The sequence below is a fragment of the Asterias rubens genome, chromosome 12, assembly GCF_902459465.1.
Source record: "Asterias rubens chromosome 12, eAstRub1.3, whole genome shotgun sequence".
NCBI lineage: Eukaryota > Metazoa > Echinodermata > Asteroidea > Forcipulatida > Asteriidae > Asterias > Asterias rubens.
The window spans coordinates 11875218-11893476 of record NC_047073.1 but is presented as its reverse complement, the minus strand read 5'-3'; the positions used below and the strand labels follow the sequence as shown (position 1 = coordinate 11893476).

The 18259-nt window shown below is 40.8% G+C and overlaps 3 protein-coding genes across 3 annotated transcripts; 2 read left to right on the top strand and 1 right to left on the bottom strand.

Moving 5' to 3' along the window:
- Window positions 1-1347: 1347 nt before the first annotated feature.
- Window positions 1348-10063, top strand: LOC117297891 (putative defense protein 3). Its single transcript, XM_033781066.1, has 6 exons — window positions 1348-1472; window positions 5955-6174; window positions 7081-7253; window positions 7934-8025; window positions 9079-9149; window positions 9496-10063. Exons 2-6 carry the CDS (start codon window positions 5964-5966, stop codon window positions 9567-9569), a joined length of 621 nt encoding a protein of 206 aa, XP_033636957.1. The 5' UTR covers window positions 1348-1472; window positions 5955-5963; the 3' UTR covers window positions 9570-10063.
- Window positions 10064-13238: 3175 nt separating this feature from the next.
- On the bottom strand, window positions 13239-14204 carry LOC117297753 (probable G-protein coupled receptor No9). Its single transcript, XM_033780901.1, has one exon. It carries the CDS (start codon window positions 14202-14204, stop codon window positions 13239-13241), a length of 966 nt encoding a protein of 321 aa, XP_033636792.1.
- Window positions 14205-16685: 2481 nt separating this feature from the next.
- Window positions 16686-17547, top strand: LOC117297884. The gene has a single exon (XM_033781059.1). The coding sequence runs from the start codon at window positions 16830-16832 to the stop codon at window positions 17484-17486; it is 657 nt and encodes a 218-aa protein (XP_033636950.1). The 5' UTR covers window positions 16686-16829; the 3' UTR covers window positions 17487-17547.
- The last annotated feature ends 712 nt before the right edge of the window (window positions 17548-18259 follow it).

Sequence of the window (18259 nt, the reverse complement as noted above, 5' to 3'; positions counted from 1 at the left end):
GTTCAATAACAGTGCGATCGGGCACCATGCATCTGCACGTTGTTAAAATAATTACTAATGTGTTGACCTAATGTAGCCACAGACATAACATGTGGTTTTTGATACTGGTACAGATTGATGGGTCATGACCCAGAACGTGTTCGGTGAAGTCCCTTCAGGAACCCTAAACTACCAAAACATGACAGCTGCCAAATTATTTAGTGGGAGTAGATAAAACACGTACCGACAAGATATAAACCAGTCTGTAACATCACGTTCAGACTGATCACGCTGTTAAAGGCAGTGGACACTATTGGTAATTACTCAAAATAATTATTAGCACGAAACCTTACTTGGTAACGAGTAATGGGGAGAGGTTGATGGTATAAAACATTGTGAGAAACGGCTCCCTCTCTGAAGTGCCATAGTTTTCGAGAAAGAAGTATAATTTTCCACGAATTTGATTTCGATACCTCAGATTTAGAACTTGAGGTCTCGAGATCAACCATCTAAACGCACACAACTTCGTGTGACAAGGGTGTTTTTTTCTTTCATTATTATCTCGCAAGTTCGATGACCGATTGAACTCAAATTTTCACAGGTTTGTTATTTTATGCATATGTTGAGGTACACCAACTGTGAAGGCTAGTCTTTGACAATTACCAATAGTGTCCACTGCCTTTAAGACTAGTCTTATCTCGAGTTAGGACGAGTTACTCGTCCTTACTTAGGACTAGCTATACGTGTTTGGTATCTCTTAGGACTAGTCCTAAGTTAGGACTTAACTCTTTGTGAAATCGACCCCAGTACCTTTAAACCGCAACACTGAGTACAACAGGTGGCGTGGAGAGTGCTTTGTCCTTAGTAAAGATTTTTACGAACTAAAAAAACGAAAAATAATGGGCTTCTAATCTATCTACAATAATTTTATACAAAACTTGAATGTGGGTGGGTCCTCATTGGGGGTGGGGGTCGGTGTGTTGGGTTCAGGGTAAAGTTAAGTTTATGAAAACAAAATGTATGGCTGGCACCACGTTCAAAACGAACAGTAGTTATTGTTCACATCAGCGCCCATTGACTCTTTTGATCTTTAACAATAAATCATAAACATCAACATAAACATCAAAATAATTACGCATTCCAAAAGTTCGGTCAGACACCCCAGATGCTGCCATTTTGTTAAAAGTTCACTTTTCATCACTTCAAAATGTTCACGTACTACCAAAAGCACACTGCTGGGGAGTGGTTGGAACTTCATGCTATGCGCTCCAACCGTATAAGTATGTTCAAACATTGTCGGAAATGATTAAAAAAAGGTCCCGGAACCAACAGCCGTGTCAGGCACCCCGACTTCTTTGGGGAGTTCAAACCCGCCTGGGATGACATCACAGTCACATTAATGTTACGACAGATACATGGCTTATAATGAGTTCGTCTCTCTATAGGCTAACGACACATAGGCCACGTCTCCTGAGCCTGGACAGTCACCATAGGTAGGTTACATTTTTCTGTAATTTTCGGTATTCAAATCAAACGAGGAGGAACACAGCTATAATAGACTGTTCATTTTCTCTGATTCTAAAAACCTCTGTTCATTATTACACTGTACATGTTATTCATTCTGTCATGCTGTGTTAAGTTTTGACATTATGGCAACAATTTTTAGTGTGAATTGAATTGATAGGGTTAAAACAAAGGCATTTTCTGTCTTCGTTTCTACACGATTTAATGAAAACAAAATTATCACTCCATCGATGTATGTCAATTGCATATAAGAACGTTCTCATTAGTAATGGTTTGTGGTGCAACACAAGTGCTGGCCAAGTGGTCGTTAAGATACAACTTTTTGGTTAATATACTTTTTCCATCTTTATAAAAAGTATGTGTTCAGATATCACTGCGAGATCATCACTGAATTGCTGTAGTTTTGCAAAGAACGTTCTCTTTAGTGGTTTGTGGTGCAACATTTATGTGCTGGCCAAGCGGTTGTTTATAATTATAGATACACCTTTTAGCCTTGCTAGAAAGACGCTGCTTATAAGGTCGAAACGTCAGGCTATTAATATTTGTTTGCTATTTTTTTTCTTCCTATACTATTTCCATCTTTATAAAAAGTAGGTTTTCAGATACTGAAAAAGAACACAATTTCTTTCGGGCCATTACTGTGACCCCACCATAATCGGCAAAAAAAGGAGGGTGTTCGAATGTGCTTTTGCAGAGTTTAACTTTCCTTTTAAATCTTACACTACTGTTGGTCGAGTTCCTTTTTGAAGGGTCGGTCAATCGTTTTTTTTTTTCGTTAAAGGCACTGGACACCTTTTGTAAATGTCAAAGACCAGTATTTCACTTGGTGTATCTCAACATGCATACAATTACAAATCTGTGAACATTATTTTTTGATCAATATTGTTTATCGAATTTGCAAGAAAATGAAAGAAAAAAACACTATTTGTGTGCTTTCAGATGCCCAATAAAAGGCTTCTCCTGAAGTATTTTATTATTTTGGTGAGAAATTACCTCTTTGTTAAAAACTACGTCACTTCAGATGGAGCCGTTTCTCACCGTAAAAAAAAAAGGGTTACACTATCAACAGCTCTCTGTTGCTCGTTACCAAGTATTTTGAGTATTTGCCAATAGTGTCCAGTGCCTTTAAAAGGTAAAAGTATGCATATAGCTGTTTAATGTTGTAGTTTATTCACATGAGTTTGTTCTTGTTTCTGGCTGGAAGCACATTACAGTATGTGTTGTCTGTCTAACATAGTCCCTTAAATCACTACATTGGTATAGTAAAGAAACACTGTCAAGAACAAGTAACAATATGAAAATTATTACCTTCCTCTCGAAATATTTCAAAGAGGCACAATATTATTTCCAGAAAACAGAAATATTATAATTTTAAATGAGTAAAAAAGGTGTATTTTGTGGGAGCGAAAGATATGAAAAATGCAATGGCAAAAAGGGGTGGTACATGGAACATATACATTTTCTGACTATGTGACACGTACTTGTACAGTTCGTGCACGTGATGCATGCCGGGCTTTTGCGCTGCGTGTGGGAGGCCTTGAACAAAATGTTAACTCGGGGTTAACTTGTAAGCCAATGGAATTTACCCAGCGTTAATGTTCAAAAAATAAGCGCAAAAGCGGACCAAATGGATTGAATTAAGCCTTCAGTGTCAAAATATCCCCCCCCCCCCCCCCCCCCCGCTAATGTGCCGCTGTAGGCTTCTTGTGTGTGACCATTGAAGCAACAAAAAAGAAGGCAACTCTAACACGGAAACTCAGCTATTGTAGCAATTCTTCTCCTGAATTACGAGCAGAGTATCCTGTTCGAAACATCGAGACCACACCAGCTATTTTCGAAGCCAACACTCCCTCTATAAAGAGATCTTATACATGGTTTGTCCCCGCAGGTTTACTATTTAGTACTTCTTAATTAGCTTTTGCTCGCAGTTTGCGGGAAACCCAGCCTCGTTCCCAGGTGTGATTGATACGCCATTTTCCCCAAGCGTGCCCCACTCGCTCATAACTCCGGTGGTGCATTTTGGCTACCCCAACCAAGCCCAAACCGATCCATTTGGTCCATTTGGTCTGAACAGCATCGTCACTGACCTTGGTTCCACGGAACACGCGAAAACGCCCATCCGATGACCAATAACAAAAACGTACTCCATGGGTTATGACAGTCGTAACCAACAACCGTTGTTGGCCATTGCACTGGACACACCTTTGGTGTTTTTTTGTCAAAACCAGTCTTCTCACTTGGTGTAGCTCATTATGTGCATAAACAAAACAAAACTGTGAACATTTGGACTCAATTGATAGTCAAAGTTGCGAGAGAATAATTGGAAGAACACCCACAAGTTGTGTGTTTTCAGATGCCCTGAATTCGAGACCTCAGCTGCGGTCTCTTATTTAATTCAAATATTCTAGTGACAAATTACTTCTTTCTCAAAAACTACGTTACTTCATGTTCAGAGGGAGCCATTTTCTTCACTATCAATTGCTATCCATTGTGTTCGTTACCAAGTAAGTTTCTAATGCTAACAATTGTTTTGAGTAACTACAAATAGTGTCCAATGCCTTTAATCACCGGCCAATGAACAAAACAGTTATTGTTTGCAAAACAAAACAACGACAAAGAAAAAAAGTCAATAAAATACTTATGCTAGAATATCGCACACTTTAAAGAAACACGTTGCCTTGGATCGGTCGAGTTGGTCTTTGAAAAGCGTTTGTAACCGTTTGTTATAAAATGCATATGGTTAGAAAGAAGTTTAAAAAGTAGAATACAATAATCCACACAAATTTGCCTCGAAATTGGGAGGTTTTCCGTTTACTTCGCAAACTAACACGGTCGGCCATTTATGGGAGTCAACAAATTTGACTCACCTAAATGGCCGACCGTGTTAATCGACGAGGTAAAAGGAAACTTCACGCAATTTCGAGTGATAATTGTGTGGATCATGATATTCTACTTTTAAAATATCTTTCTATAATCATATGCATTTTATAACAAACGGTTACAAACGCTTTTCATAGACCAAATCGACCGATCCGAGGCAACATGTTTCTTTAAAAGTGGGCCTGAGGCCGATCCACTCCTACGCTCACGCTCAAAAGAGGCATCTAGTCAACCTCGTTCCCAGTAGTGTACGATCTCGCCGCGCCATTTTTGTCTTTCTCAGAAGGCCTTGCTTGTGGCTTTATCTGTTTTACCTTTGTATGCATATTAACACACTGGTGTATTATTCACAATATTTATCTTATGGAACAATGAATATTTCTGATAAAGGGGAGATAGGTCATGACCCAGACCGCGTATAGGGGAATCCAATGAAGCTGAAATCAGGCACCAACTGATTACACGTATCATGCAACCTCAAGTTGTCTGTGATCGCTGATTTTATGTTGACTGTAACACGCAAAAAGTACGATGTTTAAAGTTCAAAACCTTGTTCACTCTAGTTTTTTGTTTGGGACCATGAAGCTGAAATCATCGACTAACCGAGCACAAATTTGTGTCTATACCGCAACAAGAGTCTGTTCTGCTATTGAAACACGCCAAACACAATGTTTAAAGTTCAATCTTTTTTTACTCTGTTTATTAAGCGTATACGGTGCCATCGTGTGTGTTTTGGATTAGCGTGTCCTTGCTCATATATAGAATGAAGTTCTCTGAAACTGATTAACGCCAATAACAAAAGCTTTATGATGGGATAAAATTATGCAGAAAAGATTTTACATCATGCATGGCCTTAACTCACCAGTTGCCATTAAAGGACAGAAACATTTCCAGGTTCAGTCCTGCGGATCGGTCCTTCCGAAGGACGAAGCGCATCATGGGTGTCACGACTCTCGAACCCACGCTCTGATCGGGACCGTGGAGTTTGTGTCCGGTGTCTCAACCGGGTAAGAACTTGGGAGAAATACATACTAGTATTTTGTCCAGATGGATATGTTCGGAATTAACAAACCATGGCCGGCGGTGGCCAACTGTGGGCAGAAACAACGTGCATCTTTCCGTTTCCCTTTAGTGCAGCGACGAAACGTTTTACTTTGTGGCTTAGGCCGTGTCCGAATTGGCGACTTCGGCTACAGCTACGGCTAGATCAGCGCGTCTGTCAGTGTTGAAGGATAGTCAGACGCGCGCGATCTAGCCGTAGCTGTCGCCGTTTCGGACACGGCCTTATTCTGCCTTAGAACTCGCTGGGACCGTAATATAACGCGTAATTCCTTCACACAGCATCGGAGCCACCAGCTTCATTTGTGTCGGTGTGGCAGACCACAAACCATCAACCACATCATTCATGAGTGTTCTGACTTCAGACGATCAGGCTCAGAGACCTCGACGAGGATACCATCAAGTGGATTGAATAAGGTCACTATATTCATTGTTCACCTTGTTCCCAGAGATCAAACGAAAGAAGAAGAAAATTACTATCGCTACAGAATTTATTATGTTTCCCTCCACAGGGTTGGAACATGTCAGTCCTTCTTGTACTTGTGATAGTGATGTTGTCGCCAAGTGGAACATTGGCACTACCAGATCATGTGCCTGTTGAGAGACATCCAAACATATGCACTAGCATGGAACCAAAATCACACCATCATCAGCCGACAACGGCCACCGGTCCACCACCGTACAACATTGAAGTTAGCAGTCCGACGTATAAAACAGGCGAGTCCATACAAGGTAGGAAAAGGCAGTCTTCCGACGACGACTGGAGCAAGCTAGTCGAAACTAAAGGCAGTGGACACTATTGGTAATTGTCAAAGACCATTATTTTTTCTCTCTTGGTGTATCTCTTGGTGCACAAAATAACAAACATGTGAACATTTTAGATCAATTGGTCGTCGAAGTTGCGAGATAATAATGGAAGAAAAAAACACCCTTGTCACACAAAGTTGTGTGCTTTCAGATGCTTGATTTCGAGAACTCAAATTCTAAATCTGAGGTATCGAAATCAAATTCGTGGAAAGTTATTTCTTTCTCGAAAACTACGTCACTTCAGAGGGAGCCGTTTCTCGCAATGTTTTATTCCATCAACATATCCCTATTACTTGTTACCAAGTAAGGTTTTATGCTAATAACTATTGTGAGTAATTACCAAAAGTGTCCACTGCCTTTATATTAAGAACTCACTCCAGGTGGTGGTGAATTAGTAACGATCCACTATAAGCTAAAATAGTAGTTGTCCCGGCCGATTGTCTATAACCTTCTGCCCAGGTAGAAGTTAAAAAGCAGGACAGTTCATTTCATACTGAGAGGTCTCCTGATTTCCGAAAATCTACTCCGCGGTGTAGTAGAATACAAAGCAAGACAGTTCTCCAAAAAACAAAATCTACCTGGCGAATAGACACAAAAATGGTGTAACGTATCGAATCAATTGTAAGGGAACGTACGTAACCAAACGTAACGCAAACCAACGTTACATAACGTATTACACAACGTAACGCTACGAAACGGTACGGTGTTACATTATGTTACGACGTAATTTTTACTATTGAGTAAATGTCACTCTTGAATAAACCCACAACAAAAGTGCGACAAAAGAACAGGTTTCAGCATTATTTGTTTTCTTGTTGCATTATCTGACAGTGACTTTGCGAGTGAATGACAGTAGTGGAGTATTCTTTAAAGGTTTCTTCTTGCAAGCAAGACGTCAGTGCGAATTCGTCTTGACCTGTGACCCTGATTGGACAACTCGACCTGTGGGATCTTTCAGCGGAGCTCCGAAGGGGGCTGAACCCCTTGCCTGTTCATCAGATGCGGTAGGGGTGTTACTCATTTGTTTTTTATTATACCGATAATTAATTTCAGCGATTTGCTATTATAATCATAATGTACCTTGTTACGTAATGTTAGCTCAGAATATAACATTAGCGTTTGTTCCCCAAACTTAAATGTTGGATTCCCCTCTGAAATGAAGCCTTATTCTAGCCGAGAAAAAGGGATCTGAAAACCTAAAAATATTTTATACAAATGCAAATACGACGAAAATCAAGGACAATGTGTTAACATACTTAAAATCGTGCTAGTTTTTTTTAAATAGTTTCTCCTGACTCACACAACAAATTAAGCCACAATTTTCAATTGCTTGATGTTCATGCTCTCTTAGTGAAGAGTGAACAAGCACTCTTTGAAGAGCCATATGAAGGACAACTCTTTTTCGAGTGGTCTTCCACTCTTTTAAATTGAAGTTTGCATCTTTTTGAGTGATTTTCACTCTGTCCTGGACTGGAAACCCCTCTAAAAGAGTGAAATAACCACCACTCTTTTTTAAGAGCCATATGGAGGACAGCTCGAAATGTAAACAGTGGTGTTATTCACTCTTTTACATTAAGAGAGTGTGTAGCCTACTATGGTTTATCACACAAAACATAAGCACTGTCTGCAACTAAATTTGTCAGCTCTAGCCTTTAACTTCATTCTGATCTCATTGCCAATACAGGATGCATTGGGTCATAACAACAATCACGCAATAACCAACATGACGGTGACATGGACGCCCGGACCCGATGATAAAGAACCTATTGTTTTCAGGTAAGCATTTATTGCATCTAAAAACAAATGTTTGTAGACGCAAGCATTAAAGGCATGGACACCTTCGGCAATTGTCAAAGATCAGTATTCTCACTAAGCGTATCCCGAAATAAGCATAAAATAACAAATCTGTGAAAATTTGTTTTCAATTAGTCATCGACTTTACAAGAGAATAATGACAGAAAAAGCACATTTGTTGCACAAGTGTGTGCTTCAGGCTTCAGGCCTGAAGTCTTTTGATATTTGAGTGAGAAATTAAGGGAGCCGTTTCTCACAGTATTTTATATCAACAGCTCTCCATTGCCCGTTAATAATAATAATAATAACAACCGTATTTCTATAGCGCCTAATACCTCCAAAAGAAAGTCTCTAAGCGCTCGGAGGAAAACAACAGAATAATTAAGCATATGAAGTTTTAAATAGTTATGTTTTGAGAAGAGTCTTGAAACTTGAGATCGTGGTGGCTTGTTTGATATTACCAATAGTGTTCAGTGCCTTTAACGCAAATGTTGACTCGTACTGTCGGGTTGAGCTGTCGTATTGTCGCATTTTTGCCTTGTTGGTTCTTACATGTTGATTTCGGCAGTTTGTGCAAAGTCAACAATGCAACAACGCGACAAGCGACAATGCGACAAAGTGACAATGCGACAAAGTGACAAAGCGACAAAGCCACAGTGTGACAATGACGCGAGTATGCGCCATTGACTGCGGAAACGGTTTGGAAATCAAATATAAACAAGCCCAACACGTTGGAGACCAGCTTACTTTTAAATAAGTCGGTTATAGTCAATAAGAAAAACATTAAAAAGATAATTGTCATCAATTTAGATTAATCAATATTTGATTCTGAAGATTTGAAGAATTTCCACTGACATTTAAATACTTTTAATACAGGTTCTGTGAGGGGTTATGTGCATGATAACTCATCGTGTACGTACACGGTCGAGAGAGATTGTTTTTCTTTATGTGGCGGCAAGACATTTCCGTTGGATTCCCCTGATATCTACTGTTATCTTTTTCAACACATACTTTTTACTACCCATTCAACTGTAGGGCCACCATTGTGCAGGGTCCACCACACAAGTATTGGTCAGGAGTGCACTCAGAAATAGTTAACAACATAGGTAGGTAGAGTGAACTAATTTCAAATAATGTACCTATTTGAAATTCATAAATCATTTTGTTCACCGTATTTAAGTGATATTTTTGTGTGTTATGAATAAATTTGATCAACAATATTATCATAGGGTAATTTAGCCTTCGAGAAAGACTCTGCCAGGGTCGAAACGTCAGGCAACTCACTCATTTTTTGAATTTTTATCATAATAATTATATGTCCTTTTGGTAGGTAAGCAGCTTGCAACAGCTAATTTTATTTTCTCAAAAAATATCTCTAAGACAATTTTGAAAATGTGCATTGAGGCTTATAAATCCAATCTCTGAAGTACTGATTGTTGTGTTTTGTTGAAGGTTCGTTTACTGCAAGTGTGCATGTTTCAACTCTTGTGATAGCTTTGTTGGTGGCCGTCTTCACATCGATTTAGACCCTTTCAGTGCCTCATCAAAATGTGCTGACGTGGGGCGATGGTTTTATTTTTCGACTTTTATCAAAGTGAAATCAAACTTTCTATTTTCAAAGACTGCTGTTTATAATTCCAGCAGTCCTGCATTGTATTATGTAATGAGATTAATAATTTTATTAGATTGATTGTACAAGATAAATATAAGTTTAGTATAGACCTTTATCATCGTTGATAAACAAAATGCGCTGGTTGGCATGTACGGCCGGTTGTTATACCAAAAACATTCAATCGTGTTAACATAATGTTCCGACAAAATTCAAATTTTGTTTGCAAACTTCCAATTTAATAACTAACCACAAAAGACTGCTTACTTTGTTTCCAACATATTCAACACTATTATGAATAGTTGTGTGACATTGTTAGAAACTATTGCCATCTGTTGTTGTTTTGCATTAGTGGCTTTCCATAGTTTTCCAACCTCGGTTGGCAAACAATCGGGTTATGACGTTGCAATAGACCTTATGCATAGAAATTGAACCCGGAGAACGCTGAGCTCGACCACCCTCTGTGTGTCGTCTGTGGACGCGGCGTATCAATACCGCGCAATACGCGCATATGGCAAAATTATCATCGTGTGACACGCGCGTATGGCAATATAGACCTTATCGCAAATACCGGGGCGCGCGCGTAAAGCTTGGAATTAGGTGCATTGTGGTCTTGCTGGTATCAAAATTTGATCCATATCTATCCCACAATGCACCTCATTCAAGAGTCTGCGCTGGCGCATTGGTATTTGCGATAAGGTCTATGGCAAGATGTCAGCGCACATAGACCATTGTTGGGCGACTTCGGCTACAGCTACGGCTAGATCGCGCGCGTCTGCTATTCTTCAACAGTGGTAGACGCGCTGATCTAGACGTATCTGTAGCCGAAGTCGTCGTTTCGGACACGGCCTTATTCTCAAAGGTTTGGGGTTCATTTGTACACACCAATAAGTATCCGAAGGAAATATTGACCGTGTCCTGTGTTATTGCTAAACTTCACCTAGTCCCAACTAAAACGTTTGGGGCTCATCGATTTCCGTTTACACAATACAGCGTATTGTAGCGGCGGTGCCAGCACGACTCCCCTTCGGAGCACTGCTTTTGGCCCAAGCCGGTCGATTTGTGAGTCTGCTCGCCAGAGAGGGTGCTCTCTGGCTTAGGCCTTCTCTCTCGTGTACTTTCAGTGAATTGTTGAGTGTTAATAAAGCTCCGAAACGATGACAGAATAGCCAGTTAATTGTACCTTTCTTTAGTCATTAAACTGTGTGCATTGCAACCCCCCGGTCGACGTTACAGTATAGTCAACAGGCACGCTGACTGCAAGAACAGACCCCACTATCCTTCACATAACCCATCCTCATAATATTTAAACCTCGACGGAATTTCCTCAAATTTTTAGAATCTATTAATGATGAATGTAGCTTAATAAATAATATTTTTCATATTTTTCCTGTTTGGGGGTAATGGACCGATCCGGCCTGTCAATCAAACTGTGCGCGTTCACCCATTTGACCAATCACAGCATTGTGGTCGGACAAACTCGGTCATGCGTGCGCGTATATTGGCACGCGCGGCAGAATCGTGCAGAATGTCATTGGGAGTGCTCGTACACGTGTCTTGCTCACGTGCGCGGTGGGCGGAGCTTAGTGGAAAGCCGGAACGGTCCATTAACCTCAGATATGTAATTGTTATTATTTTGTTAGGTAAGTTTTATAGCATCCAAGGCTGCGTGGATGCCCAGTCGGCCACGGACTGGCCTACCCACTTCGCATCCGCGCATCCGCGCATCCGCGCATCCGCGCATCCGCGCATCCGCGCATCCAGACTCCCATCTCTTCTCACTACTCCCCACCGTTACCTCTCTATATATATATATAGTCCCTTATTATTTTATGCAAATGTTCCCTATGCAAGGATTATTTTTTAAAGGAAAAGAAAGCCCGAATTCCATTTACTTAATAGTTATTGCCGCTTTGCAAAATGTTCTCCATTCAAGGATTATTTTAAAAAGGGAAAGAAAGCCCGAATTCCATTTACTTTATATATATTGCCGCCATGTAAATGTTCCCAATTGAAGGATTATTAATTTTAAAATGGGAAACAAAGCCCGAATTCCATTTACTTAATTTATAATGCCGCTATGAAAACTTTCCCCATTCAAGGATTATTTTAAAAAGTGAAAGAAAGCCCGAATTCCATTTACTTTATATTTATTGCCGCTATGCAAATGTTCCCATTCAAGGATTATTTTAAAAAGTGAAAGAAAGCCCGAATTCCATTTACTTTATATATATTGCTGCTATGCAAATGTTCCCCATCCCTACCCCCGCTATTATTAAAGTTCTCTTTTTTGCCTGCCCACTTCGCATCCACGCATCCGCGCATCCAGTCATCCAGACTCCCATCTCTTCTCATCACTACTCCCCACCGCTACCTCTATTTATTGCCCATTGAAAATACCGCCCTCTATTTATTGAAGTTCCTTTGCCTACCCACTTCGCATCCACGCATCCAGTCATCCCATCTCTTCTCACTACTCCCCATTGTTACCTCTATTTATTGCCCATTGAAAATACCGCCCTCTATTTATTGAAGTTCCCTTCTTTGCCTACCCACTTCGCATCCGCGCATCCAGTCATCCCATCTCTTCTCACTACTCCCCATTGTTACCTCTATTTATTGCCCATTGAAAATACCGCCCTCTATTTATTGAAGTTCCCTTCTTTGCCTGCCCACTTCGCATCCACGCATTCAGTCATCCAGACTCCCATCTCTTCTCACTACTCCCCACCAGCGCCCCCCCCTATTTCTTCCCACCCACCGTTTCCTCTATAGACCTTATCGCAAATACCGGGGCGCGCGCGTAAAGCTTGGAATTAGGTGCATTGTGGTCTTGCTGGCATCAAAATTTGATCCATATCTATCCCACAATGCACCTCATTCAACAGTCTGCGCTTGCGCATTGGTATTTGCGATAAGGTCTATTATTATTCCCCATTGAAAATACCGCCCTCTATTAATGGAAGTACTTGTATTGCTGGATACTTGGCCATAATATTTCCCTCTCGTCACATCGCATCAAACTGCATAAAAAAACCTGTCGCCGAATGTGGCCCTGTATTCTATAGTTACTCCTATCATATAAAATTATGTTCATAAAGAAAACGCCTACAAAAAGTAAAATATTTTGACCAAATAAAATAATATGCATAAATAATATATATAAATCAAAGAGCTTTTTTAATGCATTTAATGTTATTCATGCATTAAAATGTTATTGGATCACGTTATCAATCCTCGCTTGAGCACTGATGGTAAAACAATCATTTTATGTAAGTTTTGTAAATTTTTCGTATTTTTTATGAAGGCCGAAATTAATTTTCCATCGTGGATAATAAAGTGATTTGAAATTAAAATTGAAATTGAAATTGAAATTATTAGGGGTCTATAATTATGACCTTCGTCGCCAAACCGATATGCGGTAGACTGTTCGTATAGAATTCCGCGGCCGAACCACTTCAAGTTTTTGACGAAATGAGCTGAAACAGTTACAACGCCACTTCCATCATGTCATTGTTTTTTTCAAGAAATCACGAAATACAAGTTTCAAACTGAGAAGTGCTAATCTTAAGCTCGTCATTTACTGTTACTGGTCCCGTTTGGTGCCACACGGGAAGACCGTCCGTAAAAGTTTGACGAACCCCCCACGGAATTCCTTGCTCCGGAAGGCGTACATCATAGGATTCACCGCTGAATTACTGTATAAAAGATGAAACGAGAATAACTTGAATACTGCGAGTTCTTCCACCGTGAATACCACATCAGCACAAGACACAAGTGAGGCGGGTGTGTATTCCAAGATGAATATCCCCATGATGAGCCCAACCGTCTTAGCCGCCTTGAGTTCCAATCCAAGTTTCCGCTTACTAAGATGGAGGACTTGGGTCTGTTCCCGAATTCGCCGTCGCTGCTCGCGAGCAACTTTGAAAATCCTCCAGTAGAAGTACCCCATCATTGTGAACGGGACGAATGCTAGAAAGACGACCGCTGTGCACCGGTAGCTAAAGGGGTGAATGAAGAGAAGGTCGCAGTACCCCAGATCGTAGGTACCTAAGCTATTCCAACCAAAGAACGGGACCAGACTGAGCAAGATGGCGACCGACCACGACGCAAAGATGAGGAATCGGACCCGGGTGGTGGTCATGTGGCCGGGGTAGTGCAGCGGTCTGGAGATGGCTAGGAACCGGTCGTACGCTACGACCACGAGGTGGTTCGCGGACACCGCAAACGACACGCTGGTTAGTTGACTCCCAATCAGACAGACTAGAGGGGAGACATCACCCACCACGCCCAGGGCTAGCATCACGTCGATTGGGATGCATAGAAACGCAACAGACAAGTCTGCAACGGCCAGGCTCGCCAGAAAAATATTAGTCGTTGATGAGCGCATGTTTGAGAACAGTACAACGGACAGCACCACTAAAGTATTCCCAATTGTTATACCCAGAAATAGCACGGCGTCAAACACAAGAAAACTTACACAGTAGGCTGTTGTCAAACTCGAAGAGCAGTAGAGTTCCAATGCGGTCGAAGATGCGTTTAGTAGTTCCATAATTCTTCCGAAAATAGACAACTGCTTAATTTCGAAAAAGGTACGACATAGCTAGTTCATCTAGCTGAAATTGAGCTGGCTGACTAATAACACTTAGTGTAGCTCCTCGGTGTTTTGTCATGGGCGAGAAAACGTGTCAAGCTTGAGTAACAGAGTGAACACTAATGATCCACAAAACTATTGCTGGCGAAGAAACAACAGAGGGGACCTTAATTAGTGGTTGCTGGGTCATAAACCGTCAAAATGCAAACAAAGAGTCGGAAATTAAGTCTCGACCTTGTGGACATCTCATCTGTGGGGGATGGGTTTGTGTGCACGTGATCCGTTTATGTTTTTTTTCATCTGTTGCTTGGCAGCAATAAGCAAACAGAACAAATATAGATAGTGTCTGCAGCTATAATTACATGGTTGTTTAGTCACCGATAAGTGTAAACATCATAATGACACAACCTGTATCTAACGAGTTGAAATTGAAAGTTGTAAAAGAAAAATTCGATTAAAGCGATTTCAATTTTGGGAATGGCATTCGGTTAATGATGTGGCATGGCATCTAATTTAAATTGCAAGTTCCAACTTTCGCCGGAATAAATTGGTTGTGGGAATGTTTTCTCTAGGATCGAATTGATAGATGATGCCGTTTCAAAACGAATAAATACACACAGTTTCGTATGTGACACGAACTTGCACAAAATACACGGAGAAGACGAACTGAACAGTCTTATTTCCTATTCACCCTAATATTAGCACCAATTGTGTTGTTGGATGCGTAATCAAATATAATTTAAAAATCTAGCCTGTACTTTCAAATAAGTTTAAAGGCAGTGGACACTATTGGTAATTACTCAAAATAATTATCAGCATAAAACCTTACTTGGTAAACGAGTAATGGGGAGCTGTTGATAGTATAAAACATTGTGAGAAACGGCTCCCTCTGAAGTAACGTAGTTTTCGAGAAAGAAGTAATTTTCCACAAATTTGATTTCGAGACCTCAGAATTAGATTTTGAGGTCTCAAAATCAAGCATCTGACACAACTTCGTGTGACAAGGGTGTTTTCTTTTCTTCCATCATTATCTCGCAACTTCGAGATTTGGTTTGTTATTTTCTGCATATGTTGAGATACATCAAGTGAGAAGACTGGTCTTTGACAATTACCAATAGTGTCCCGTTTCTTTATATACATTAGTTATGATTGGGAACGACAATTGACTAAGTTTGGGTTTCCTATCAACTGCTATGAATAAATAAAAAAAACCGTTGAGCCCCAAAACAACAGAGAGCAAACAACAAAAAGCCACTTTGAGACACGGGGCAGAATTTGGGGCACTGTTTTGGAAAGTTCACCACAAAAAGGACTACGAAGAATAACATCTTGGTGTTTACAGTGGAGTCCGAACACGCATACAAATACACGAGTGTGTTTATTTTCATCTCTCTCACGTTGAGTTGTCTCCCTCATCAATTATTGCCAAAACCCAAATCTATTTTCTAACCCATGCCAAGGACTTACCCTCCCCCTCCACCCCGTGGTAACCTACGATCTTACAGCCCGACTGGCTCATAAGATAGTCTTGTTTCAAGCCGTTGTTGTTCAATGCCACCCAACACTCCCTCGCGATACGTAGGCCCTCAACAAGAACGTCTTGCAGCAAGACTAGTTCTAAGACCGTCCCCGAGTTCCCCGTCGATATTGATTTATCGACATGTCGACCCGTATGTACAGCACACATTAATAGTTTATCATGTAACGGGACCTGGAACAATACGTTCCCCTGTACTATACACACACACAAAGGAATGTAACTGTTTATCGTTGACTCAGTAACATGTACTTAGGGCGACCTGAAAGCCAAATTAGAATGAAGTCGATGTTTGGTGAAGAAAGTCTGCATTTTCGTTTCGAAATAAGGGAATAATTTAAGACAAACAAACTACCGGTCCACTAGAGTATAAACAAGGTTGTTAACTGACGTCAGCGCCATTTATACCAAGGAGGCGTGTGAATGTCGGACAGCGGCCTACCATTGACTGAAAACCATCTTCGAGGAAGCTGCCGAAATGAGGCAAGTTTTAATAATTGTTTTCAAATTGGGAACCTTAACTAATTCTACCTTTATGATACGACATTCCGGCCTATATTGTTAAGTTTCTCCGTGTGCAATAAAAAGGGGGCGTACTCAAGGATCTCTAATTACGCCCTCTCTTCGGGCATATCAATGTACTTTTTTTTTGTTCTTCCATGCACACGACGGGTTATTTTAAAGAATTTTTAAAAACGTTCTGTTTGTGATCAGAACACGTCTGAGAACAAGATGAACATCAATTTAAATTGGCACATTGAGGAGGTCTCAACTTTCGAATCTCTTAAAACAATCGATTTGCGAGACGATTTGCGGTGAATAAGAAATCTTATGAAGCTTGTAAGTTTGTAAACTAAAATGATTTTTGATTTTTTCCTTTTTTTCAGAAACCGAATGCGAGTTGTCTACTTAAGTAAAGCATGTCGGATGTGCAGTGTTGAAACAAATTGAACAACTTGGACCAGAACTTTATGAAGTTCTTTAAATGGAATCGTGTGACTGTTTTTGAAAATGTAAGGTTTTATGAGTGCTAATTTGCTTCCAAGATGTCAATTGTGATACCTAAAAGTGCCCAAAGATGGCCAGTGGAGCCGGAACAAAAAGGAGACGGTAAGAAAGCTGGTGAGAAGAAAGCTGTCAAGCAGAGTAAAGCCTACAACTCCGCCAAGACGTTGAACGACCGAGAGCAAAGGAGACTGACAGTAACTCTAGACGTCTACAAAAAAAATCTCCGATCGACTACCCATTTCATCAATCTTGAACAGAAACAGCTAAGGCGAGAGTTGCAGATGATCAATCCAGACATACAGGCCGATCCAGCCAAAGGGTTCTTCTGCCCGAAAGGGGTGACTCACGAACAAGCCGAGAAATTGAAGGATAGTCGACGGGCGAGTATGCCGGTCGCGACAAGGAGCATCTCGCTAGCGGAGTTTGACGAGATGCGCCAGAAAAGGAGCATGAAATCCCGGGAGGCGTTTGAAAGCTCGAGCAAGATACCGGGGTTGGACGGGGACGAACCATCAACGGAGGATGATCTTGTGAACCGGGCGAGGAGGAGGGGCCGGAGGGGGGCGCTGCAGATACCGGACAAACCCACGGCTTTCAAGTCCATGGCAAGGGTGAATGTGAGCCAATCTGGGGGAAATACCGAGGCCTCGACGAGACAAGCTGCGTCATCGATGAGAAAATTGAACAAACACTGACCATAATACATGCAGGGGAAATCTGTCCCATAATGCGAAATTAATATAGGCTGGGGGGGGGGGGGGGGGGGGGTCAAAAGAGGGAGATATCAGAAGAAGTTTGATGTACACAATTATTTGTCACAATATGGGGGACTGAATCTCCCTCCTGCTAAACCTACATCCCAGGGAAATCTGTATGCCGGAGATTTTCTGTCCGGTAAAACTGGAGGAGGTGGAATCAACATGGGGAGCTCGGTGTCAGAAGAAGTTTGTATAATAATATACACAATTCACCGTAATGGTTGGACAGTCTCCAGGGGATAGAATCTCATGCCAAGCCTGGCTGACTGTGTAAACGTTTTACCATAAAATTCGTTTAATCCCAAAATAATGCAATCTATTTTCAAGTTTCATGAATAGCATTTATACAGGAATGGTAGAAGTGATACAATAGTTGCAGACAATGTTCATGTTTTTTGTGAGTCGGAAGAAAATAGTGAACCATGCATAATGATTATTCAGCATGTGCAACATTTGAACACAGCTGTTGCGTTTTTTAAAGGTTTTTTAAAAGGTTTTCAGAGAGGCCCACTTTTCTCGTATAGTGACCTCATTTCAGAGGGGATATTGCACATACACGTGAATGAGCCTCATAATAATATGAGCTTCATAATCATTAAGCTTTCAGACTCACCCTAAATATTTTACAGCTATAAATGACGGTAGCTCTTCAAAAGTACAACCGATTGAAAACCACTTGCAGATCAAATAAATGTTTGTATATAATCATA

Bases quoted from the DNA above. Each gene is read 5' to 3' on its own strand.
- LOC117297891 (XM_033781066.1), top strand. From the start codon at position 5,964: ATGTCAGTCCTTCTTGTACTTGTGATAGTGATGTTGTCGCCAAGTGGA. The intron at 6,175-7,080 runs GTAGGAAAAGGC...ATTATCTGACAG, and splicing joins AACAGGCGAGTCCATACAAG to TGACTTTGCGAGTGAATGAC. The intron at 7,254-7,933 runs GTAGGGGTGTTA...TTGCCAATACAG, and splicing joins TTGCCTGTTCATCAGATGCG to GATGCATTGGGTCATAACAA.
- LOC117297753 (XM_033780901.1), bottom strand. From the start codon at position 14,204: ATGGAACTACTAAACGCATCTTCGACCGCATTGGAACTCTACTGCTCT.
- LOC117297884 (XM_033781059.1), top strand. From the start codon at position 16,830: ATGTCAATTGTGATACCTAAAAGTGCCCAAAGATGGCCAGTGGAGCCG.